General features: G+C 44.4%; 1 protein-coding gene across 1 annotated transcript in view; it reads left to right on the forward strand.

Annotated features, from left to right (window-relative positions):
- The window catches only part of CDH23 (cadherin related 23), a 1,475,307-nt gene that overhangs the window by 1,242,273 nt on the left and 206,646 nt on the right, over positions 1-26,388 (forward strand). Inside the window, exon 38 of the mRNA XM_030204991.1 lies at positions 13,021-13,201. Within this exon, the coding sequence (XP_030060851.1) occupies positions 13,021-13,201 (181 nt within the window). The remainder of the gene's footprint in view (positions 1-13,020; positions 13,202-26,388) is intronic.

Below are 26,388 nucleotides of genomic sequence, written 5' to 3' on the forward strand. Positions count from 1 at the left end.
TAACCAACTAAAATATTGCTAACTTTCTGTCATCGGTTTCCTGGGATTAATGATATTTGGGACAATTTTCCTATGTACTCACATTGATGAAACGTCTACAGGTATCATTAAGTCTGGGTAGCCTAATCCACTAAACATTGTACTGTAATGCATGGCTTCTCATCCCAGTCCTCAGGGCACACCCAGTCAGTTCAGTATTCAGGATATCCACAGTGAATATGCATGAGATAGATTTGCATGCACTGACTTCTTGGTATGCAAACTATCATTTAGTCGGGGGCAGTTATGCCAAGTAAAACTTGGTATAAATGCCGACACCTAAATTACACATGAACCAGGTGTATTATATAACCACGTGCATTGATTTTAGAACGCCCATGACCTGCCCATTCCATGTCTATTGCCACACCCCCTTTTCAACGATGCAACTTAGAATTTACGTGCATCACTATATAGAATACTTTTAGATAGTTCTAATTAATGCCAATTAATGTCAATAATTGATTGTTAAGTGGCAATTATCAGCTTTGATTGGCTTGTTAACTAATTAAGTTGCAAATGCAAATCCAGGATATGACTGGATTTGCACATGCAACTTAAATCATGCTATATAGAATTAGGGGGTTAGTGTTTTACAGATAGGCAGGGAATAAATGAAGTGAAATGAAATTTCAGTCCTGTTAATATTACAAATCTTGACCTAACAGTCCTGTGCCATTACACTAGTGAATGTGCATCAGATAGATGTGCATACCAAGGAGCCAGTGCATGCAAATCTATCTCATGAATATTCACTGAGGATATCCTGTATACCCAACTGGCTGGGTATGCCCTGAGGACTGGGACAGGACCACCAAGAGGGGGAACCGGGGGGGGGGGGGATTCCATTGGCCTGGCCTTCAAGGGGGGACTGCCAGCAAGCTTCTTCTTGCTGCCTGCTTCTGGGTCTGTCCTCCCTTGCTCCTGCATGCTGCCCAGGACCTGGATGATTGTATTAGTGCAATAGCGCATTAATGCAGTCATCCCGGTCCTGACTCCCAGCATGGACAGGAGTAGGGGAGAACAGACTATGAGAGCAGGCACGCAGGAAGTGGCTTGCCGGTGCGGGCCCCCCCTTGGAGGCAAAGACAAAAAGGTGGGAGAGTGGCAGTGCGAGTGGCGGGGGTGGTGCGAGTGGCTTGCTGGCGCCAGGCCCAGGCCCCCCTTGGAAGCAAGGACAAAAAGGTGCAGGAGCAGTGGTGCCAGTGGGGTGGTGGTGCAAGTGGTGGGGCGGCTAACGGAGGTCTGGTTCTGCCTCAGGCCCGGCCATGTCTCTTGGCAGCCCTGGACTAGGATGAGAAGCCATGCATTACACTGCAATGTTTGGTGGATTAGAACGCAGACCACCCAGACTTAATGATACCTGCAAGTAATATCTTGCACTATGACAGACAGATTCCACTTTAAAATGAGGTATGTGAACATTTATAGGCCTATTTACAATTTATTTATTTATTTATGGCATTTGTACCCCCACATTATCCCAAACAAGTTCAGGGTCAATGTGGCTTATATCAAACTTTTAAAGCAAATTACAATAAAAGAACTATAACAAAAATATAAAACAATAATAGATAAAACATTCAAGCAGTAAGATGACTCATTTTGAAATAACAAATTAACTAAGGGGCCCTTTTGCCAAGCTGTGGTAAAAAGGGTCCTGCAGTAACGGCAGTAGCCATGTACTAAGGCTCTTTTTACTGCAATGGGTAAAAAGGCTGCAGAAATACAAGGCCGTGCGGTATGATTGCTCTTACCGCGTGGCCATCCAGGGGGAAGCATTTAACCACCACCCATTGTGGTAGCGTGTAGTGCTGCCCACTTACCGCTGGGTAACCACCATGCAAAAAATTCAACCCTATTTTCCCCAGTGTGGGAAATAGTGTGCGCTGGGGTTGGAACCCGTGTTGGGCCGGTGGTAGCTGCAAATTGGCAAGGGTAAGCCCGCATTGGGCTTACTGTCACTTTGTAACAGGGCCCCTAAAAGAATAACAATCACCCACAATGGTAAGGAATTCACTAAATAAGTATGCTTTCAACAATTTACTAAATTCCAAGTAGTCAGTAACATATCTGAGTGACTTTGGTAGGGAATTCCATTTCCTATTAGCTTGGTATGTGAAGCTTGCATCATGAATAGAACTGTAATGAAGATTTTGACAACACGGAAAATGGAGAAGATACTCGCACTACTTAATTGAGTAATGAGCCAATCAGTGATGATAATTGGCCAATAACAACAAATTATCATTAATTGGCAATAATTGGAATTTACACACGCTTCTGTGTAGGTGTATTCTAAAAAAGAGGTATTTTTAAATTGTAACGCACGTAGCTGAAAAGGGGGTGTGGCCATGGGAGGAGTATGGACGTGTTGGAGTGTTACTTAAATTTATGTGCATTGTTTTACAGTTTGGGGCAGTACACCCACATTTAGGTGCAGGTATTTACACCAGGTTTACAGTGGCATAAATGGCCATGCCTAAATGTAGGTGCGTTCCCCTTCCCTATGTGCTATTCTATACACCACACCTAACTTTAGGAGCGTTATATAGAATAGCGCTAAGTGCTCTTTTTTGGACATGTCTAGGTTTTAGACACCAATTACAGAATCTGGCCCAGAGTGTCCTAAAGGACACATTCAGCAGATTGCCAAAACCTGTCGTTTCTTTCTCTATAACATCAGCAAAATCCATCCCTTCAACTCTGAGCACTCTACCAGAACCCTTATCCACACTCTTATTACCTTCCGCTTAGATTACTGCAACCTGCTTCTCACCGGCCTCCCACTTAGCCATCTCTCTCCTCTTCAATCAGTCCAAAACTCTGCTGCATGACTCATTTTCCACCAAAGTCGCTATGCTCACATTAGCCCTCTCCTCAAGTCACTTCACTGGCTCCCTATCCATTTTTGCATTCAATTCAAACTTTTCTTACTGACCTATAAGTGCGTTCACTCTGCCGCTCCCCAGTACCTCTCCACTCTTGTCTCTCCCTATGCCCCCCCTTGGATACTCCACTCTGTAGATAAATCTCTCATCTGTCCCCTTCTCCTCTACTGCTAATTCCAGACTCCATTCCTTTTATCTCGCTGCACCTCACGCTTGGAATAAATTTCCCGAGCCTGTACGTCTAGCCCCGTCTTTGGCCGTTTTCAAGTCCAGGCTAAAAGCCCACCTCTTTGACACTGCTTTTGACTCCTAAACTCTACTCACTTGCTCTGTACCCCACCTCTTTAATTCCCTTTAATTCTCTTTAATTCTGAGTTGTTCTGTCTGTCTACCTGTCTTATCTAGATTGTAAGCTCTCTGAGCAGGGACTGTCTTTTCGTGTATGGTGTACAGCGCTGTGTATGCCTTGTAGCGCTATAGAAGTGATAAGTAGTAGTAGTAGGAAGGATTGGTCATCCATGAGACTGATACTGATCCTCTTAAGGAGAGAATGGCAGAGTGAAGCTTCTGCAAAGAGATATTCCTTATTTCAGGAATATCTGAAAGCTAGTAGTAGCAGAGCTGGTGAGTGCTGATGCCTTAATAAGACAGGAAACAAAACCCAGCCAGGGTCTTATCAACTTACCTGACTTTTAGGTAAAAAATAGGCACTGGAGAATGTGAGACACAAGGGAGTGAGAGAGTAGCTACAAGTGTCATTGGTGCCAGGGGTGTAGCCAGACACCCAATATGGGCAGACCTGAGCCCAAAGTGGGTGGACACAAGAACCCCATCCCCTGCCCTGCAACTTTCCCTCTCCTCCACCCCCAAACAGGAAGTTGTATCAGAGGGAAGGCTCAAGGTAAGTGTGAGCAGTGGGTATGAGTCACTGCCAGTGAAGAACTGAAGGATTTAAAAGATACTGGTGGGGCTGGGGGAATTTACTACTACTAGTACTACTACTACTTAACATTTCTAAAGCGCTACTAGGGTTACGCAGCGCTGTACAATTAAACAAAGAAGGACAGTCCCTGCTCAAAAGATCTTACAGTCTAAAGGACACAAAAATACAGTCAGTCAAATTGGGGCAGGCTAGATTTCCTGAATGGAGGTATCATGGTTAGGTGCCGAAGGCGACATTGAAGAAGTGGGCTTTGAGCAAGGATTTGAAGATGGGCAGGGAGGGGGCTTGGCGTATTGGCTCAAGGAGTTTATTCCAAGCATAGGGTGAGGCGAGGCAGAAAGGGCGGAACCTGGAGTTGGCGGTGGTGGAGAAGGGTGCTGAGAGTCTTGTAAGGTCCTTCTGTAATTTTTCACAATCCTGTCGCGAGTTAACGACTTTGAATAACTTTGTGTCATCAGCAAATTTAATTACCTCGCTAGTTACTCCCATCTCTAAATCATTTATAAATATATTAAAAAGCAGTGGTCCTAGCACAGACCCCTGAGGAACCCCACTAACTACCCTTCTCCATTGTGAATACTGCCCATTTAACCCCACTCTCTGTTTCCTATCCTTCAACCAGTTTTTAATCCACAATAGGATTTGTCCTGTGAGCGGAGGTTACGGTAGGAGTGTAAGGGGAGATGAGGGTAGAGAGGTGTTGAGGGGCTGCAGATCGAGTGCATTTGTAGGTTAGTAGGAGAAGCTTAAGACACCCATGATCCTCTGCAAGTGGAGGGGAGGGAGAGATGCTGGTAGTCTTCATTTGGCAGGGCTTGGGGATCCCCCGCCGGCCACATCACACAGAGGAACTGATGCCACAGAGAGAGAGAGGGGGGAGTAAAATACCGGTACTGCTCAAAAGACCATAGTAACTGGTAAAGGTGGAAGGTTTCTGACTAACATAAAGGAGAATAATGGCATGATACAGGAGAGTAAGAATTGTTATAAGTATCCAATTTGTGAGGAGATGTGAAAGATGCATGAGTTTGAAGTAGAGAATACTTGTCAGAAAAGACCAAGAGTTATCAATCCATTGAGACTTGTTGATTCTTTTTGTAACCACTTCATTTTGTTTTTATAAACTATATGCTTTATTGTTTTTCTCTTATTTATTTATTAGGATTTATTTATCGTCTTTTTGAAGGAATTCACTCAAGGCAGTGTACAGTAAGAATAGATCAAACATGAGCAATAGACAATTACAGCGGTAAAAATATTCAAAAACAATACAAAGTATGGCATGGTAAACTACTTACAATGTCAACGCAATACGTAATAGAACATTATAATTGATAGTGAAGGGTAAAGCAAAGATGGAACACATAGATAGGTAAGAAAGTAGGAAGAGTTAGAAAGTAAGGTGATTGATTTAAAGAAAGTTGCACATGAGGTCAGAGAAATGGTTAAATATTATCTCAGCTAGGGGAGGAGTGGATAAACATGTCCTGCTGTATATGCAGCCTGAGTCACTCCTTGTGTGTGTGAGTGAGACTAACGAGTTAGTTACTTTTTCCATTAAAGGCCTGATTGAAGTGCCAAGCTTTCACCTGCTTCCTGAGGTAGAGGCAGTCTTGTGTTAAGCGGAGCCTTTCAGGCAGTGCATTCCAGAGTGTGGGGGCTACTCCAGAGAAGACTCGCTTGCGGATATCACATCGTGTAATGTCTTTTGGAGTGGGTATGGTTAGTGACAGTCCTTGGAAGGGCCTTAGTGTCCTTGGCGGTGTGTGGAGGATCATCCTATTTTTTAGGTACTCTGGGCCAATTCCTTTCAGGGCCTTGGAGATCAGACATAGAGTTTTGTATATATTAAGATGAGCCTCCATGTTACCCTTTTTGCCTTTGACTTACTTTGTTTATCTATGATTAACATATTAACTTTTTAATCATGCAATTAAGACACCCTTATTAGTCTGTGTGCATGGTAGGAAGTTTTAGGAGAATTGGAGTGCATTTTGACCACAGGCCTTAAATAATTTGTTTGTGCACCAGCCTCAGTGGTATCCCTCAGCCTCAATATCTGAAAGATCCTCTACAATTAGTTACACCCCAGAAGTGCAACTTTTTCGAATTCGATATCAACACACAGTAATCACCATTCCTCCACTGCACACCTGCCTTCTCCAAAGTGTCAGGAGCACCCTCTACAGTTCACACAGTGTTCTGCATTTAAAGCGCTTTAACTGGTTGTTAAAACACATTGGGTAGAATTCCGTATAGGTCGACCACGTTAAGTTAGTATTTTATAAAGGTTGTTCCGTGCGGAATGGGCTTTATAAAATACTAGCTTAGTGCACATTTTTGCATCTAACTTTGAATGCAAGAATTTACACCTGGCAAAGGCTGGTGGAAATGCTCGCACCCAATTAATGGCAGTTAGGTGCAGAAATGACAGTATTCTATAACTCCATATCCAAATCCTGGGAATGCCCATGTCCTTCCTCTGGCCATGACTCCTTTGGAGTTGCGCTCGAGATAAATTAGGTGTGCAGGTTATGGAATAGTAGCATGAGATAGAAACCTACATAACTACTAATGACTGCCAATTAGCGCTGATTGTTCTCATCTTTTTAGCCAGTTGGTTTACATGCAGATCTGCGATCTGTGCCCAAAATTGTGCACTCAACTTTGGGACACCTATACAGAATCCAGGGGATTAGGTGCAAAAACAGGTTCCTTTTATTTTATTTTTTATTTTATTTGTTACATTTGTATCCCACATTTTCCCACCTATTTGTAGGCTCAATGTGGCTTACATAGTTCCGGAGAGGCCTTTGCAGGCTCCGGTGTGAACAAATACAGGGTGATGTTGTGGTAAGATCAAGTTCATGTGGCAGAGCCACATTAGGGAATCGGAGAATGGAAGAGTTGTGTTTTGTCCATTACGTACTTTAGTTTGGTTGTGTTGCAGAGATTAGGCATTTAAGTTGGATCGGTAGGGTAAGTTGGTTTTTAATGATTTCCAGGAGTTTAGGTGGTCGTACATCATTTTCAAGGCTTTTGGTAATGCGTTCCACAGTTGTGTGCTTATGTAGGAAAAATTAGATGCATAAGTTGTTTTGTATTTAAGTCCTTTGCAGCTTGGGTAGTGCAGATTTAGATAAGATCGTGTTGATTCAGATGCAACATTGGATTAACCTCCAATGTTGCATCCTCCTTCAATGGCTGCGCGCTAGCATTTTTAGTGTGAGCTAAAAATAAGCATCCGCTAAACACTAGAGATGCCCATATATTCCTATGGGAATCTCTAGCATTTAGCACATGCTAATGATTAGTTTAGCACATGCTAATGATTAGCGTGTGCTAAAAACTCTACCTCGCCTTTGTAAAAAGACCCCTTTAATGATATATTAATTTGTAGTTAAATATTAACCTATGCCTATATTTCACTGATCGAAGTAACTACTTTCCCTCAGTGGATAACAACAGCATTTTGAAATACAATAAAACCATATAGACAGCACAAACTGCAAAACCTAATAGACCACAGAACCAGAAGCGTAACCAGGTTTTGATGTCGGGGGTGCAGACCTTTGTAAAAAAAAGACACCGGTGCGAGGCTGAAGGGCTGAGCCACATAGATGCTGATTCATCCAAAATCCATTTGGGGGAGCTGCTGCTCCCCTTGCGTCCCATGCAATTAAATAAAATGCTGCCTAGTCTCCTTCCTTGGTCAGCTTATGACAATAGCAAGGCAGCTTTGCACTGTTCAAGGTAGGGCTGGTCAGGTGTGCTGTGCACTGAGATGTAACAGATCAGGGTTTTCTCCTCAGGTAGGTTGGCAATGCTACAGAGTCAGGATTTATGGCCTCTAGGAGTAGACACAATCACAGTCAATGATGACATTACAGATTGGAACTAGGGTGGCCATACCACACTGAATATATGAGTATAAGATGGTCGCCAGAAGTTATCTGGGTACCAACGATATTCAGTGCTGGTACCTAAATAATTTATGTGCATAAGTTCCAATTAAATCTAATTAGTGCCAATAATTGCTTGTTAAAAAGCCAATTATTGGCACTAATTAGCTCATTATTCAATTGTGCACACAAATTGAGTGCATACTCAAATATGTATGTGCAATTTTGGCCACTTGTATAGAATTCGCAGGATAATGCCAGATAATCAGTGGCTGGCCCTGGTGAGTACACGTATTCAGATAGGAGTCACTCTTCCTGGACAAGTACCGTTGAATATTTATTTATTGGGATTTATTAACCGCCTTTATGTATTTATTTATTTATTTGTTACATTTGTATACCACATTTTCCCACCTATTTGTAGGCTCAATTTGGCTTACATAGTACCAGAGAGGCGTTTGCAGACTCTGGTGTGAACAAATACAAAGTGATGTTGTGGTAAGATAAAGTTCATATGGCACAGCCACATTAGGGCATCGTATAACGGAAGAGTTGTGTTATGTCTATTACGTACTTTAGTTTTGTTGTGTTGCAGATATTAGGCATTTATGTTGGATCAGCAGGGTATGCCTTTTTAAACAGATTAGTTTTTTAGTGATGGTAGTTAGTGATTTCATTTGGTTTTTTCCTTGGTGTCTTTTGGTATCGGGGTGAGTAGTTTGTTGCCATTTTCCTTAGGGAAGAGACCTTGCTGAAGCATGTAATTTAGGTGGGATGTGAGGTCTGCTATAAAGCAGTCAGGGGTGGATTTCATTAGGTAGTTGGGACAGGTATCAAGTTTGCAGTGAGTATTAGAGAACCTGCTGATGACCTGTGTAACTGTATCGACGGTAAGGAGGGTGAAGTTTAACCAAGTTCAGTCTGCCGGGTATTCTCCAGGGATTCACTCAAGGCGGTGTTACTGCAGGTAAACTTTAACATTAAACTTACAATTTTGTTAACAGCATGACAATAGTAAAATAACCAAGAATAAACTAAATACAATAAATGAGGTAAACCTACATAAGTACATAAGTAATGCCACACTGGGAAAAGACCAAGGGCCCATCGAGCCCAGCATCCTATCCACGACAGCGGCCAATCCAGGCCAAGGGCGCCTGGCAAGCTTCCCAAACGTACAAACATTCTATACATGTTATTCCTGGAATTGTGGATTTTTCCCAAGTCCATTTAGTAGCGGTTTATGGACTTGTTCATTAGGAAACCGTCTAACCCAGTGGCATAGCTACGTGGGGCCTGAGGGGGCCGGGGCCCCCATAGATTCACCCCCGGACCCCCCTCCCGGCGAACCCACCCCCGCCGCCGCCTACCTTAACTTTTGCTGGCGGGGGATCCCACTCCCCGCCAGTCGACGTCTTCTCAATCCTTCCTGCTCTTCAATTTGTTTGCTGACGTCCTGCACGTACAACGTGCAGGACGTCAGCAAACAAATTGAAGAGCAGGAAGCGAATGAGAAGAAGACGTCGGCTGGCGGGGAGTGGGATACCCCGCCAGCAAAAGTAAAGGTAGGCTGCAGCGGCGGCGGGTTCACGGCGGGAGGGGGGGCGGCAATGCCGGGGGGAGGGCTAAAATGTGCCCCCTCCCCCCGGGCTCTGGACCCCTCCCCCACGGAAGGCTGGCTACGCCCCTGGTCTAACCCCTTTTTAAACTCTGCCAAGCTAACCGCCTTCACCACGTTCTCCGGCAACGAATTCCAGAGTTTAATTACGCGTTGGATGAAGAAAGGTTTTCTCCGATTTGTTTTAAATTTACTACACTGTAGTTTCAACGCATGCCCCCTAGTCCTAGTATTTTTGGAAAGCGTGAACAGACGCTTCACATCCACCTGTTCCACTCCATTCATTATTTTATATACCTCTATCATGTCTCCCCTCAGCCGTCTCTTCTCCAAGCTGAAAAGCCCTAGCCTCCTTAGTCTTTCTTCATAGGGAAGTCGTCCCATCCCCGCTATCATTTTAGTCACCCTTCGCTGCACCTTTTCCATTTCCACTATATCTTTCTTGAGATGCGGCGACCAGAATTGAACACAATACTCAAGGTGCAGTCGCAACATGGAGCGATATAACGGCATTATAACATCCTCACATTTGTTTTCCATACCTTTCCTAATAATACCCAACATTCTATTCGCTTTCCGAGCCACAGCAGCACACTGAGCAGAAAGTTTCAATGTATTATCGACGACGACGACACCCAGATCCCTTTCTTAGTCCGTAACTCCTAACGTGGAACCTTGCATAACAAAGCTATAATTCGGGTTCTTTTTTCCCACATGCATCACCTTGTACTTGCTCACATTAAATGTCATCTGCCATCTAGCCGCCCAGTCTCCCAGTCTCCCAGTCTCGTAAGGTCCTTCTGTAATTTTTCACAATCCTGTCGCGAGTTAACGACTTTGAATAACTTTGTGTCATCAGCAAATTTAATTACCTCGCTAGTTACTCCCATCTCTAAATCATTTATAAATATATTAAAAAGCAGTGGTCCTAGCACAGGCCCCTGAGGAACCCCACTAACTACCCTTCTCCATTGTGAATACTGCCCATTTAACCCCACTCTCTGTTTCCTATCCTTCAACCAGTTTTTAATCCACAATAGGACTTTTCCTCCTATCCCATGACCCTCCAATTTCCTCTGTAGCCTTTCATGAGGTACCTTGTCAAACGCCTTTTGAAAATCCAGATACACAATATCAACCAGCTCCCCTTTGTTCACATGTTTGTTTACTCCTTCACTGTTATCAAGCGGCCCCAGTACCATAACGTCCCTCACCAGATCATGCACTCCACTAAGGACCAAGTCTAGAATTTTTCCTTCTCTCGTCAGCTCCTGCACCAGCTGCTCCATAAAGCTGGCCTTGATTTCATCAAGGAATTGTACCTCTCTAGCATGTCCCGATGTTACATTTACCCAGTCTTTATTTGGATAATTGAAGTCACCCATTATTATCACATTGCCCATTTTGTTTGCGTCTCCGATTTCTTTTATCATTTCTGCGTCTACCTGCTCATCCTGGCGAGGCGGATGGTAGTACACTCCTATTACCGTCCTTTTCCCTTTTATACATGGAATTTCAACCCACAATGATTCAAAGGTGTGATTTGTGTCCTGCTGAATTTGTAATCTATCTGAGTCAAGGCTCTCATTAATGGAGTGGAGGAGTAGCCTGGTGGTTAGGGTGGTGGACTTTGGTCCTGAGGAACTGAGTTTGATTCCCACTTCAGGCACAGGCAGCTTCTTGTGACTCTGGGCAAGTCACTTAACCCTCCATTGCCCCATGTAAGCTGCATTGAGCCTGCCAAGAGTGGGAAAGCAGGGGGTACAAATGTTAAAAAAAAAAAAATATATATATATACAATGCTACCCCTCCACCAGTCCAGTCCACCCTATCACTACAATATACTTTGTACCCTGGTATGACAGTGTCCCACTGGTTATCTTCCTTCCACCAGGTCTCAGTAATGCCTATTATATCCAATTTTTCATTTAGTGCAATATATTCCAACTCTCCCATCTTATTTCTTTGACTCCTAGCATTTACATATAGACATTTCAGAGTATGTTTGTTGTTCCTATTTGCATGATGCTTAGTTCTGGACACTACTGATTTGCCATCTTTTGTCTGATCTTTAGTTGTATTTAAGGGCACCTGGCCTACCACGGTCTGTTGTGCAACCTCACTATCCAGCAACCCTATCTTCCCTGTTTGTGAGGTATCTTTGCAAGATACCTTATGCCGAACCATGCGCTTTTGAGCGACTGTCTGCCTTCCCCCCATTTCTAGTTTAAAAGCTGCTCTATCTCCTTTTTAAATGCCGACGCCAGCAGCCTGGTCCCACCCTGGTTAAAGTGGAGCCCATCCTTTCGGAATAGGCTCCCCCTTCCCCAGAATGTTGCCCAGTTCCTAACAAACCTAAAACCCTCCTCCCTGCACCATTGTCTCATCCACGCATTGAGACTCTGGAGCTCTGCCTGTCTCTTGGGCCCTGCACATAGAACAGGTAGCATTTCAGAAAATACTACCCTAGAGGATCTGGATTTGAGCTTTCTACCTAAGCAGCAAATTGAAACCTAATAATAGGACTACCATGAAACAGTATAAAAAAAAAAAAAAAAAAAAATATATATATATATATATATATATATATATATATATATATATATATATATATATATATATATATATTTAACAGCACTGAAATTCAAATACTAGAGATATAATACCATGAGGTGTATTTTCAAAGCACTTAGACTTACAAAGCTAAGTCTAAGTGCCTTGAAAATGATTCCCGATATCATAACCTATGGAACTTTGTAAGTCAAGGGGTCCTTATACTAAGCTATAGTAAAAAGTGGCCTATGATATTGTGAGCACATCTTTTGGGCGCATGCTGGGCCATTTTTTACCGCATGTAGGAAAAAGAGCCTTTCTTTACGGGGCCAGAAAATGAATGTGCACTAAAATTGAAACCAGTGCACGTCCATTTTCGGCCTGAGACCTTACCACCATCCATTGACCTAGCAATGAGATCTCAAGTGCTACCCTTGCAGTAAACATGCAGTGCACGCCAACTGATGTTTACCACCAGGTAAGCAAAATAGAAAATGATTTTCTACTGCTGGATTTGGCATGTGCCAAATTCTGAATTACTACCCAGCTCACGCGCTAGCCAGGCAGTACTGCCGATTTGGGTGCGTAGGCCTTCCTGCACCCTTGTAAAAGGGACCCTAAGTGCTTTGAAAATGAGCCCTAATGTTAGCATAATACTTATGATACACCTGACGAGCACACACTAGATCATTCAAATAATATAGATATGATGCTAATGCTTTTCTATAATGCAGCTTACCAAATAGCTGAGGGCCAAGTGCAGATATATAGATGGAGACAAGACAAGTGGTACAGAGTCAGTTGGGATAAATAGATGGTTGGCTAAATTCAAGGCAAGTTCTTTTTACAGTTAAACAAGATGTAAGGAACTGATGTAAGTTACAGTGTGTGTGGCAAGCCAGTCCAGGTGCAGAATGAGTGTGTAGTCAGTCACCCTATGTATAAAGGCTTGAGAGAAGAGCCTGCCATCCTAAAAGACCAGTCTCTCTATGTGAAACGAGGCTAACAATTTTGCCATTTTTTTTCAAGCAGACAGTAACTATCACTGTTTTCTCCACTTCCCCATGTGACTAGGTTTTGGTCCATGTGAACGACATAAATGACAACAGACCGACTTTTCTTCGGTCCTATGAGGGTCCCTTTGACCTTACGGAAGGACAGCCAGGCCCCAGAGTGTGGACACTATTGGCCACAGACGGAGACTCTGGGCTGAATGGACAGGTGGAATACAGCATTGTATCTGGTGATTTGCTTGGTAAGTGTGTGTTTGGAAGTAGGGCAGGGGAGAAGGAAGGACTGATGTTCAAGTGATATAACAATCCACCACTTACCCTGAAAATTCACATATACGATCCAGCCTGTTATTTACATATTTATAAATACATTATTTTTAAAAAACCTGACTTCTTCAGAGTCAATAGCAAATGTGATGGAACAGAGTCGGTAGGGATGTTCATTCATTTGAAGTGACATGAGAAATATCAGCGAGATTTCCTATATCATTTCATGTTGTTTTCAGCCTGAAATGACAGGAAAGACCTCCCCAAATTTTGGTTTTCTTTCTGTCTCTTACATGGTGCATGCTTTTCAGAAAGAGCGCCCTCTCTCCTAATAGTGCACACTTATGAATAGTGAAGAGTGTACATATGCTCGCACTAACAATAAAAATGAAAATTGGAATGATATAACATTCATTTAAAAACAAAACCAATGAAAATTCACCTAAACAACATAGGAAACCAAACAAAATGAACATTTTTGGACTAAACACCCCTAACAGTGGGTGTCATAGAAGCTTTCAAGTGCTGCAAGTGCTTTATGATACCAAATGTATTCCATCACATCTGCTAGTGACTTTGAAGGATTCAGGGGTTTTAGTTTTGTAAAATATCTACAAATGTGTAGTTTTTATAGTTGGTCAATGTTGTCATTATAGATAGCAGTACTGAACATTCCTATGCTGAGCACTCTGTCACAGCAGACAATAACAGTCAGCAGAAACATTTCCAGTGACAAGTAGTTCAATTGCGTAAAAAACTGAAGACATTTTTATTTAGATAAAGTCTGACATTTTCTATTTTTTGTTTTGTAGTTCCTCTTGCTGTTCTGAGTCTTCCAGCTTGAACCTCACACTGGAACTAATGCAGTCTAAAACTTTCAGATTAGATTAGTTCACTGCAGGGGTGTAGCCAGACTTCGGCGGGAGGGGGGTCCAGAGCCCGAGGTGAGGTGGCACATTTTAGCCCCCCCCAGGTGCCGCCGACCCCCCCTGCCATTGCTGACCCCCCCACCACCACCACCGCTACCACCAACAACTTTGACCCCCCCCCTGCCGCCGCCAACCCTCCCCCGCCATCGCCTACCTTTGCTGGCGGGGGACCCCAACCCCTGCCAGCCGAGGGGTCCTCTTCTTCCTTCACTCTGAGTCTGACGTTGGACGTCAGACTCAGAAACAGAACGAAGGAAGAAGAGGACCTCAGCTGGTGGGGGGTTGGGGTCCCCCGCCAGCAAAGGTAGCAGATGGCAACAGCAGGTTGGTGGCAGGGGGGGGGGTCGAGAGGGTTGTTGGCAGGGGGGTCCAGGGCCAAATCTACGGGGACCCAGGCCCCCGTGGCCCCACATAACTACGCCCTTGGTTCACTGTAAGTCACTTTGGGACTCTTATACAAAGCTGAGGGGCTCTTTTACTAAGGCGCATAGGTGCCTACAGCACTACCGCCTAGCTACCGCGTTCCCTGGGCAGTAATTCCATTTGTGGCACATGCCCAAACACAAGGTAGAAAATATTTTCTATTTTCAACCACATGGCGCTTACCTAGCGGTAATCAGAAGATGACTGCGTTGAACACTTACCACACGGTTAGCACATGAGAGCTTACCACTAAGTCAATGGGTGGTGGTAAGGTCTCCGGCCGAAAATGGATGCATGCTGCTTTTAATTTTGCCGCACGTCCATTTTCCGGCACAAAAAATTGCCTTTTTTTCCAGGCACGCTGAGGAAATGGACCAGCGTGCGTTCAAAACACGTACCTACACCAGCACAGGCCACTTTTAGGCATGCCTTAGTAAAAAAGCCCCTGAGTTAGGTGCTACTACTACTACTACTATTTAACATTTCTAGAGCGCTACAAAGTGTACGCAGCGCTGTACAAACACAGAAGAAAGACAGTCCCTGCTCAAAGAGCTTACAATCTAATAGACAAAAAGTAAAGCATTTAAATTTAAAATATTTAAGCAGTCAAGCACAAGAGAACAGTCACAGAAGGACAGAAGATGTTGAAGGGTGGTCAGTGTGATTAGGTGTAACTCTGGTTGGAGTAGTGGGAGAAGGTGATAGAAGAATAGAAATGGGTGAGGTAAAGTAATGAGTGGGTTGATAGGGAGGTTATATAAGACATGTCACTCTAGGGGTGACATAACATAGGTGCTAACATAAGGAGTACCGTGGGAGACGCTGAGACATCCTGTGGTAACTTTGAAATCTGCACACACTAACTGTGCACTAAAAATGTTTCTTTTTTGATGGGGTGTGTCAGGGGTGGAGAGTGGGCGTTCCTGCATTAACCAGTTAGCACATCAACATTACCGCATGCTAACTGGTGAGCTTACAGATACCACGTGAGCCCTTACTGCCTACAAAATGGGTGGTGGTAAGTGCTCACGGGGTAATTTTAGAAAATGGCCACACACTAATAGCAACATTAGTGCATATCCATTAAGAAAAAAGGCATTTTTACGGCTGCAGTAAAAATGGCTTTAGTGTACGAGAAAGACCCGCATAAGGGCAGCTAAATCCATTTTTTATCGCAGCTTAGTAAAAAGACCCCTTTGGGAGAAATGTTTGCTGAAGATATGCATCTCTTTTTTTTATAGCTAGAAGCTGGATCACCCCTTCACCTTGGTGCTGCTCTTGGGGGGGGGGGGGGGGGGCATTTTTAAAGATTTCCAAGAGTTAAAAGAGCTGTACCTTTTTTAATTGGCTGGTTGAAAAATGCCTATCCTCAACATAGCTAAAAGTCCAAATGTTATTTTCACAGCAAGCATTAATTTGAGAGAAGGTGTTACTTGGAATGTGTTTAGTTTGGAGGAGGGAAAAACATGCATACAAGGCATTTTCAAGTATTTCATATTTCTCATGCAAACATCTACCCTTGTAATAAGCAAGGGCAAGCAACCACAAGCACTTTGTACCCATGGAAATTTTCAAGTGAAAGTTCTCATGTATTTTCCCTTTTAAAATTAGCACAAAGATCACAGGTCAGAAAATATGCACAGACTTTGCACCCACTTGAGCAGTTTGCAAATCGCCCCTCTAACCCTTTTTCTATAGGGGAAGAGAGCTAGATTAGGGAATATAACTTTACAAAAGTATTTTCAAGTCTTACCCCCTCAAAACACTGCAAATAATCCTATGCCCCGCCCCTGTGTATGCAGATACTTCTTAACCTACCCATGTAAGTGGGAGCCCCGCCCATGCTCCACCCTGTGTTTGCTGGTACCTCATAACTACACATGTAAGTGGGAGCCCCCCCTGCTCCGCTCCTGTGTATGCAGATACTTCATAACCTATGCATGTATGTGGGAGCTCCGCCCTGTGTATGCCCTCCCTTGCAAATATATGCAAAGTTAAGAAGGTGTTTGCACAATAGTGCACAGGCAGCATTCTGGCAAATATGTCCTTAAGTGTGCACATACATGAATACATGCTCGTATTCTAAATATTTATCTGCCCAATATTCAGCTCTTGGCAATACACAGCATTGGAACTACTCACAGCCGCGGGATGACCTGATCCTAGATTTTCAATGCCGGGGCATGCGCAGCTCCTGGTATTGAATATCCTGGTATCAGTAGTCACCTGAAAGTTAACTAGGCACTGGTCAATATTCAGGCACATAAAGGATCCTCTTACTAAGCCGCGCTAAAAAGTGGCCAGCACTGCTGTCAGCGCTTGGGTTTCCCATGTGCTGCGGCCACTATTAGTGCAGCAGTAAAATGGCCACATTCATTTTGTTAATGGTCACATGCTAATTTCCCCATTTTCGTGTGGCCATTACCACTGGGAGTCCTTATTGCCACCTATTTAGGAGGCGGTAAGAGCTTCTGTGCTACTCCCATGCTAATCAGGTAGCATGAGGTAATGTGCGTGTGCTACCTGAGTGGAGGAGTGGCCTAGTGGTTAGGGTGGTGGACTTTGGTCCTGAGGAACTGAGTTTGATTCCCAACACAGGCAGCTCCTTGTGACTCTGGGCAAGTCACTTAACCCTCCATTGCCCCATGTAAGCCACATTGAGCCTGCCATGAGTGGGAAAGCGCAGGGTACAAATGTAACAAAAATAAATTAGTGCAGGCACATCTACTTTCTGTTCCCAGACATGCCTCCTGCTGCAAAAAATATCTTTTACCGTGAGAGTAGCGCAAGCTGATGGCCAAACTACCATGGGACACCTCAGCGCGTCCATGGTAGTGCACTTTTGCTGTGCAGTAGGCCCACATTAGGCCTACTGCCCCTTAGTAAAAGGGCCTAAAGTTCAGACAGCCATTTTGATATCCTAACTGTATGTGGTTACTTAACCAATAGGAAGACTAAAAATCTCTGCTAACTGGCTAAGTAGGGCATTCCGCCCATGGCCTACCCCTAGCCTAACCAGTTAGTGCACTTGCTGTGTTAAATAGTGCATTACATATTTGCTGTGTAATTTATATCTACATTTGTGCATTAAGGGGCTCTTTTACTAAGGCGCAGTAGGCCTATTGCAGGCCTACCACACGATATTTCCATGGGACGCACTGAGGTGTCCCATGGTAGTTTGGCCATCAGCAGGCACTACTCCCCTGTTAAAAAATATTTTTTATTTTTTGGCTTGGGAGGCATGTCTGGGGCAGAGAGTAGGTGTGCCTGCTCTAATTGGGTAGCGGGGGCACATTACCATGCGCTACTCGATTAGTGCGGGATCCCTTACTGCCTTCTAAATAGGTGGCAGTATGGGATCCCAAGGTAATAGCCACACACTAATGGAGAAATTAGCACATGGCCATTACAAAACAAATTGGCCATTTTACTGGCACGCTACAGATAGCGCAGGCCATCTTTTTAAATGTCTTAGTAAGAGGGCCCCTAAATAAATTGGTGAAACCTTTCAGACTGCACGTTTGAATGGCTTGCTCATATGTTATTTTTATTTCTGGCCTTTTTTTTTTTTTACTATGGACTAGTTGTTTTATACTGACCCCTCTGTTTACTAAGTCACGCCAGCAACTGCCAACATAGCCCATTCACTTTGAATGGGCTGTGTTGGCATTAGCGCATGACAGCTGCTAGTGCAGCTTAGTAAATGAGGGGGGAGGAGGATAAATATTTTTAAGCACCCTTATGATTTTCACTAACTTTGAATTGCTTACATGGGCTATAGGGATGGAGGGAAGTGGAGAAGAGATATGGAAATATAAGTACATAAGGACTGCCATACAGGGAAAGACCAAAGGTCCATCAAGCCCAGCATCCTGTTTCCAATAGTGGCCAATCCAGATCACAAATACCTGGCAAGATCCCAAAAAGTACAAAACATGTTATACTGCTTATCCCAGAAATAGTGGATTTTCCCCAAATCCATTTAATAACGGTCTATGGACTTTTCCTTTAGGAAGCCATCCAAACCTTTTTTAAACTCCGCTAAGCTAACCGCCTTTACCACATTCTCTGGCAAAGAATTCCAGAGTTTAATTACACGTTGAGTGAAGAAAACTTTTCTCCAATTCGTTTTAAATTTACTACATTGTAGCTTCATTGCATGCCCCCATTTTTGGAAAGCGTGAACAGACGCTTCACACCTACCCATTCAACTCCACTCATTATTTTATAGATCTCTATCATATCTCCCCTCAGCTGCTTTTTCTCCAAGCAGAAGAGCCCTAGCCGCTTTAGCCTTTCCTCATAGGGAAGTCGTCCCATCCCCTTTAATATTTTTGTCGCCCTTCTCTGCACCTTTTCTAATTCCACTATATCTTTTTTGAGATACGGCGATCAGAATTGAACACAATGTTCGAGGTGTGGTCGCACCATGGAGCAATACAAAGGCATTATAACATCCTCATTTTTGTTTTCCATTCCTTTCCTTATAATATCTAACATTCTATTTGCTCTTGTAGCCGCAGCAGCACACTGAGCAGGTTTCAACGTATCAACGACGACACCTAGATCCCTTTCTTGGTCCGTGACTCCCAACGTGGAACCTTGCATGACGTAGCTATAATTTGGGTTCCTCTTTCCCACATGCATCACTTTGCACTTGCTCACATTAAACGTCATCTGCCATTTAGACGCCCAGTCTCCCAGTCTCGTAAGGTCCTCTTGTAATTTTTCACAATCCTCCCGCGTTTTAACGACTTTGGATAACTTTGTGTTATCAGCAAACTTAATTACCTCACTAGTTACTCCCATCTTTAGGTCATTTATAAATATGTTAAAAAGCAGCGGTCCCAGCACAGAGCCCTGGGGAACCCCACTAACTACCCTTCTCCATTGAGAATACTGACCATTTAACCCTACTTTCTGTTTTCTATCTTTTAACCAGTTTTTAATCCACAATAGAACACTACCTCCTATCCCATGACTCTCCAATTTCCTCTGGAGTCTTTCATGAGGTACTTTGTCAAATGCCTTCTGAAAATCCAGATACACAATATCAACAGGCTCACCTCTATCCACATGTTTGTTCACCCCTTCAAAGAAATGCAGTAGATTGGTGAGGCAAGATTTCCCTTCACTAAATCCATGTTGACTTTGTCTCATTAATCCATGCTTTTGAATATGCTCTGTAATTTTGTTCTTAATAATAGTCTCTACCATTTTGCCCAGCACCGACGTCAGACTCACCGGTCTATAATTTCCCAGACCTCCTGTGGAACCTTTTTAAAAAATCGGCATTACATTGGCCACTCTCCAGTCTTCCGGTACCACACTCGATTTTAAGGATAAATTACATATTTCTAACAATAGTTCTGCAAGCTCATTTTTCAGTTCTATCAGTACTCTGGGATGAATACCATCCGGTCCAGGAGATTTGCTACTCTTCAGTTTGTAGAACTGCCCCATTACATCCTCCAGGCTTACAGAGAATTCATTAAGTTTCTCCGACTCATCAGCTTCGAATACCATTTCCGGCACCGGTATCACTCCCAAATCTTCCTCGCTGAAGACCGAAGCAAAGAATTCATTTAATCTCTCCGCTACGGCTTTGTCTTTCCTGATTGCCCCTTTTACTCCTCGGTCATCTAGCGGTCCAACCGATTCTTTTGCCGGCTTCCTGCTTTTACTTGACCACTTTAGTTGTAGCACAGAAAGGCAGTATATCAAGAATCTAATAAACATAAACCAAAACTATAAGGGTGGAGGTAAAGGGAGAGGGAACAAGGAGATGCTGAGCCATAAGAGTAGAGGAGAAGGGAGAGGAGAGTGGGAGATGCTGGACCATAGGAGAGGAGCGGAAACAAGAGGACACTGGGAGATGCTGAACCATAGGAGCAGAGGGTCTCATGATCCAAGTCCAGCTGTTCTCTTTCAGCACAGCTTCTTCCCTACTGCCTGCAATCTTTGATGCTTCATGAAACATTTCTTCGATGTATTTCTCATTTTTGCGGCTGCTTCTCAACTTACCACTTCCTCTTTCAGTTCTTTCAGAAGGGATTCAAGCTAAATACATCTCACACATGGAACCCTCTCCTTGGATCATATTTTCTGTCTGCACGGAGGCAGAAGCTGTAACTGGGGCAACAGCTTTGGTGACACGATGTTTCCCAGCCATACTGCAGTTGCAGAAGTATTTGCACCTGTTGAAAGAAAGAGAAAACAGAAAAAGCCATACCAAAGTCCCTAACTTTTCCCCACCTGTTCTGGAGGCTAAAAGAAGCAGCTATCTTCTTTTGTGTGAGATCTAACTCTCAGAAGTGGGAGGGCTTCAAAAAACAAAAAATTAGATCACCTTTCCCTTTGAAATGGAGGTTAAAAAAAAAAAAAATCTGGAGCAAGCAAGCAAAGAAGATCCTTAAAGAGAAAATTAAATTAAGTCCTCTCTACTACGTTAAGAAAAAAAATAGTGGCGATTACTTCAACGCACAGGATTAGTGAGCTCCAAGCCCCGGGTACTAGTGAGCTAGTGAAGGTGTTATCACACCACCCTTTTGAGCCAGTCTGAGAGTCTCAAGAATACAATCCCAAAAAGGAAGGAAGTTGCTGAGAGAAGCCATTGCCTGGGATGACGTTTTGTCCAGAAACTGCCCTGACTTCACCTTCTCCACAGTAACTAGTAGATGGAGTAGCATCAAATAGAGTAGATGCTGCCCTAGAAATTGATGAATACAGTATTGCTCCGCACACAGTGGATGGATGTTGCAGTTATATAAAGATACGATACCAAATCAAGAGGAAAATGAGTACTGTAAGATAGCTTGAAAGTTAGCGTAATACACTATTACATTGGCTTACAGAGGGTGAGCAACATACCTTGTGGAAGAGAGGGACAATGAGGGCACATGATTGAACACAGTAAGTTACAAAAGAGATCAAGAAAGAAGGAAACTGAGAGACAGTTGGTTAAAAAGGAATAAAACCCCCTGAGGAGCTGAGAAAAATAGACAGGATGTAGGCATGATGAATGGGTTTGAAGTTAGATTAGAGCAGTGGTTCCCAAACTGTGTGCCACAGCGCCCTGATACACTGCAGAGAACTCTCAGGGGTGCCACGGCAAATCCTGAACTCCCTCCCACCGCCACTCAAACCGCTGCTGCTCCCTCATTATGTCTCTTTTTCTCTTCCCTTCCCCCTGCCCCATGAGTCCTGCATCTCTCCTTCTCCCTTCCGCTGGCTCTCCTCTGTAGCCTCAGGCCCCTGTACCTCTCTGGTAGCGGCGATTGAGACAGTTTTCCACCAAAGCCGGAGCTTCCCTCTTCTCTGGAGCATCCTGCCTACTTTGATGCAACTTCCTGTTATCCGCGTAGGCAGGACACGCCTGAGAAGAGGCCCTGATGCTGACAGCAGTGGCGTTCCGACCCTAGCTGACACCCGGGGCGGATTGCCGATGCGCCCCCCCCCGGCGAAATGACACCCCCTCGGGTGCACGCCGCGGGGGGGGGGGTGCCGCGGTGCGCGTCTATTGCTGTGTCTCCGAGAAAGTTCGCAATTCGCATGTGTTCACTGCTCCCTCTGAGTCTGCCCCGGAACAGGACGTAACCTGTTCCGCGGCAGACTCAGAGGGAGCAGTGAACACATGCGAATTGCGAACTTTCTTGGACTGAGACAGGGCAACAGGCGCATGCCGTGGCACCCCCCCCCCAGCGGCGTGTACCCGGGGCGGACCGCCCCCACCGCCCCCCCTTGGTACGCTACTGGCTGACAGAAAACTTTCTTAATCATCGCCGCTGCTGCAGAGGTACAGGGGACTGGGGCTACGGAGGAGAGTTGGCGAGAGGGAGAGATGCAGGGCTCACTGGGAGTGGGGAAGAGAGACTTGATTTGAGGAGGAAGGTTGAAGGGGAGAGAAGTCAAGACTATTCGGGGGGTGGGCAGGCCTGGAAGAGAGAGGAAGAGACGTGGCACTCAAGTGGGGTAGGGTGGGCAGGGCAGGATAGTTTGGGAAGAAGGGAGAAGCTGAATATGGGGAGAGACAAGGACAAAGAAAAGCTGCTGGGCAGGGAGAAACATTGGGACAGGAAAAGGGGGAGATAGAGACACAGAGGAGGCCCCCAGGACTGCTCCAGGTGAAGGTGAGCAATGGAAAAAAATGTGGGGGAGGGGGGGCAGTAGAGAACTGTGGGGGGTGGAGACCTATATGGCAGGCAGGCAGGCGGAGACCTATGTGGCTGGGGGGAAGGGGGTGCCACGAAAAATTGCTCGAGCACTAAGGGTGCCATGAGCCGAAAACGTTTGGGAACCTCTGGATTAGAGTGTGCAGAAAGATTTTTGTTTTTAATTTCATTTTTCCTTTTGTTGGTTTTTCATTTTGTTTAATTTCATTGTTATTTTATGTAATAAAGTAATATCTATATGCCCATTAACTTGATTGTATTCATACTAATGCAACTTTACACACACAAATTTATGCTTAAACAGAAATTTAAAAAACTGAAGTGAATGCACATCCTAGAACGAGAAAGAGAGGAGAGGGTAGAAAAGCAAATGGAGCAATATAAGATGGGAGAGTGAGAAGAACTGAGAAAAAGGTGCTGGGACTGAGGAGCAAGGAAAGAGCATTTGAGAGGCTTCTGTTCTAGAAAATCTGAGTAGAGCATTTCAAAATAGATAAGATCTCTTTTTCAGTTCTGGGAATCTGTGGAGTTTCCACATAGTGTCAGGAAATCCTGTCAGTAAAAATTTTAGTAAGACAATCAGGAACTATTGCAGTCAGTTATTGCCCATTTGCAAGGACCCCTGGAAGGTCACTCAGCATAAAAAGGGAGGGGGAAAGGAGGAAGTCAGAGAATTTATTGTTCTGTCCAAGACTTGGAATATGTAAAGTGAAAACGACATAATAAGAAACTGGTTATTAAGGGGGGTAGTTATTAAAGAAAATTACAATTATAATGCGCATTATTTATCCCTCATCACATTTTAAATTGCAATAGCGTGTGTTTATTACCATAATACAGGTTAATATTAATTACTGCAGGATACACAGTAATGAGATGCAAAGCATGCAAAACACCTCATTACTATGTAAATTGAATAATGCAGCATGCAGTGAAAAATCTAAGCTGCATTATTCCTTAAAATTATTGACAGATAAAAATTGGTGTTATTTTCCCCTCCCCATCAGGCTGTGGCTACAACGCCACAGTCCGATGCTCCAGGATTGCATCTTAAACGGGACAGGCACTGGTTCTCCCCCTGACCCCCTCCCCTACTCTCGATGCCCCCACCTTATCATATTCCCCTCTCAATGCCTTCATATCAGATCCTCCTTTCTGATTCCTCCTATATCACATTCCTCTTCCGATGTCCCCCATATCAGATCCTCCATGCTTCCAAAGCCTTCCCCCTTAATATCAGGTTCCCTACCCCCAAAAGACCCCACTCTCCTCCCGCGCCCCCAGCCTCCTGTGGTCCTCCCCCTCAGGCCTACCTTTACTAACCCCTGGGGATTAATGGGTATGGGGCAGAAACAATCCCCAGTCACTCCTGCCATGCCAATATTGGGTTCAAAATGGCACCAGTGAGCCTTAGCAGTAGTCTCACAGTACTGCTGCTAGGATTCAGGCTGCTGTATAAAAGTTTTATGGGGGAGGGAGAGATCAGATATGGGGGAATTGGTGGGGGAATTTGATACTGCAGGTTTGTCACTCCCATGGGAAATTAATGTATATAGTAGAAAAACACTTACCCAGGGCATCACTGGTATACAGAAGGCATCAGGACTGTTTGCAGCAGGTAGGAGGAATGAACCGGCTCACCCATGAATCTGGAAGTGTGGGTTGTGAATGCACCCTGGGCCCGCGGGAAGTTGGAGGAGGCTGCGGACAGCAGGGAAGGCAGCCAGCCATCTTGTTCTGGTGCCATAAGACTGTAAAGATCCACAGCACCAGCAGTAGAGACAGCTGCGCATGCATGAGGAGAGTCTCGGGATTGCATAGGGGAGCCTTCCTGACCCTATTGGAGCCCATAGGGTCAGACAGGCATGAATAGCATGCCTGCATGGGAAGGGTCAGAGGCCAGAGCCCTGTATAAGCTTAAAAAATGCACCAATGAGCAAGAGAGGGAGAGGGAGAGAGTAACGATCAGGGAGCATACTCAGAGGGAAGCAAGCCCAGGCAGTAGGGGAGCAGTCGGGCCTAGACAGGAGACCAGTGGAGGGCTGAGAAGCTTTCTGGAACAGTGGAGGGCTGAGGAGCTTTCTGGACAGGAAGGAAAGCAAGCCCTGGGCAGGAGAGCAGTGACAGGCAGCTTGAGCCCTAGTGAGAAGAGAGAACTGGGCAGAGCTGGTGAATCCTGGATGCAGTGTGGGGCAGAGCCTGGAGAGAGAACAGCAGGTAGCATGAGCAGCGGGGCCAAGCACAGAGAAGAGTGATGGGCAGAGTGAAGCAGGGCTCGCTGAGCTGCTGGAGGGGCCACATAGCTGGAGACCCAGAGGGAAAACTCTGAAGCAAGTGCTGTGCTGGACACACTGGGTCAGCAGAGGCTATGGTGTGCTGTGTGGCTGGTGAAGCTTCTGCTGGCATAACAAGAAGAAGCCCCGTCCCTGGGGGAGAGATCCCAACTGGAAGCGCCTGCTATTTTAAGAGCCTGCATTGGAGAAGAACCTAGTATAAATAATGGTATGAGTACCTGCTTTTGAGAAGCTTAGTCTGAGTTGCCTGCCTCTTGGTGCCAGTATAAGAAGAAGCCCATTTTATACACCGGCCTGCATCCAAGAGCCTGCAGCATTAAGTGCCTGCCTTGTAGAAAAAGCCCATTTTAACGTGACCTTGAGAACCTTAGTCTGTGTGCTTGCTTTCGTGACCTTGAGAACCTTAGTCTGTGTGCTTGCTTTTGCTAAGCCTTTGCTGATTGCCTGCACCTGAAGAAGACTCTGCCATTGTAAGTGCCCCATGTGTAGGTGCCTTCCTGTTTTCAGCTGGAGGTTTCAGAGACACATGCAGTAAGAGAATAAAAGGAGCTTGTGCTGGAATTGTTAGATGGAAACTCCTCTCAATTATTATTTTTTTAATTTAAATTTAGCTAGTTATACACTGGCAAAGAAGATACTGACAAAGGACAACCACTCACATAAGGAATCAAGGTTTTCCTTTTTGAGTTTGTTGAGGTAGTGTTGAAGCAATTCCTGTACTGAAGAGCTGACCAAGGAGCAATGGGATGACCATCGCCAAGGTACCCAACACAAGAAAGCAACAGGCTAGCGAAGATAAATACCACCTTCACTTCACCATGTGTTCACACAAATGGAGCATATCTGTAATAAAATAAGTACCTGCTTCCCTCGGAGTAGATCCTGGTGTGTGGTTAAAGGGTTCCAAGATTATCTATAATAGGGCACAAAAGGTTTAGAAAAGAAATCAAATTCTTAAGAAACACAGGTAAATTGAGAGAAATTTGGAGAAATCAGAAATATACTTATCTGATATTGAGGTTGTTGAAGGTCATATGTTGTGAATTTGAGTGTCAAGGTTGCTGTAATTCAAGTTTTGGGTTGTGCTACAAAGAAGGAATTTAATTAAGAGCAACTGTTAACTTTCTGTAACTGGGAACCAGTGATTTAGTCTGATCACTTTTGCTGTAATTTTACTTTGAATTTTATCGCATCTGTTGTTAAGAAAAGCCCTTTTAGGAATAATAGGTTGGGACGAGGCAAGATTAATGTGATTAACTATTGGTCTCAGGTAATTTCTTTGTTAGAAGTACCTAAGGATCTTCCAGAAAATGTATTATCTAATTGGAAATTTTCTTTGTTGCAA

The sequence above is a fragment of the Microcaecilia unicolor genome, chromosome 5 (assembly GCF_901765095.1).
Source record: "Microcaecilia unicolor chromosome 5, aMicUni1.1, whole genome shotgun sequence".
NCBI classification, from domain to species: domain Eukaryota; kingdom Metazoa; phylum Chordata; class Amphibia; order Gymnophiona; family Siphonopidae; genus Microcaecilia; species Microcaecilia unicolor.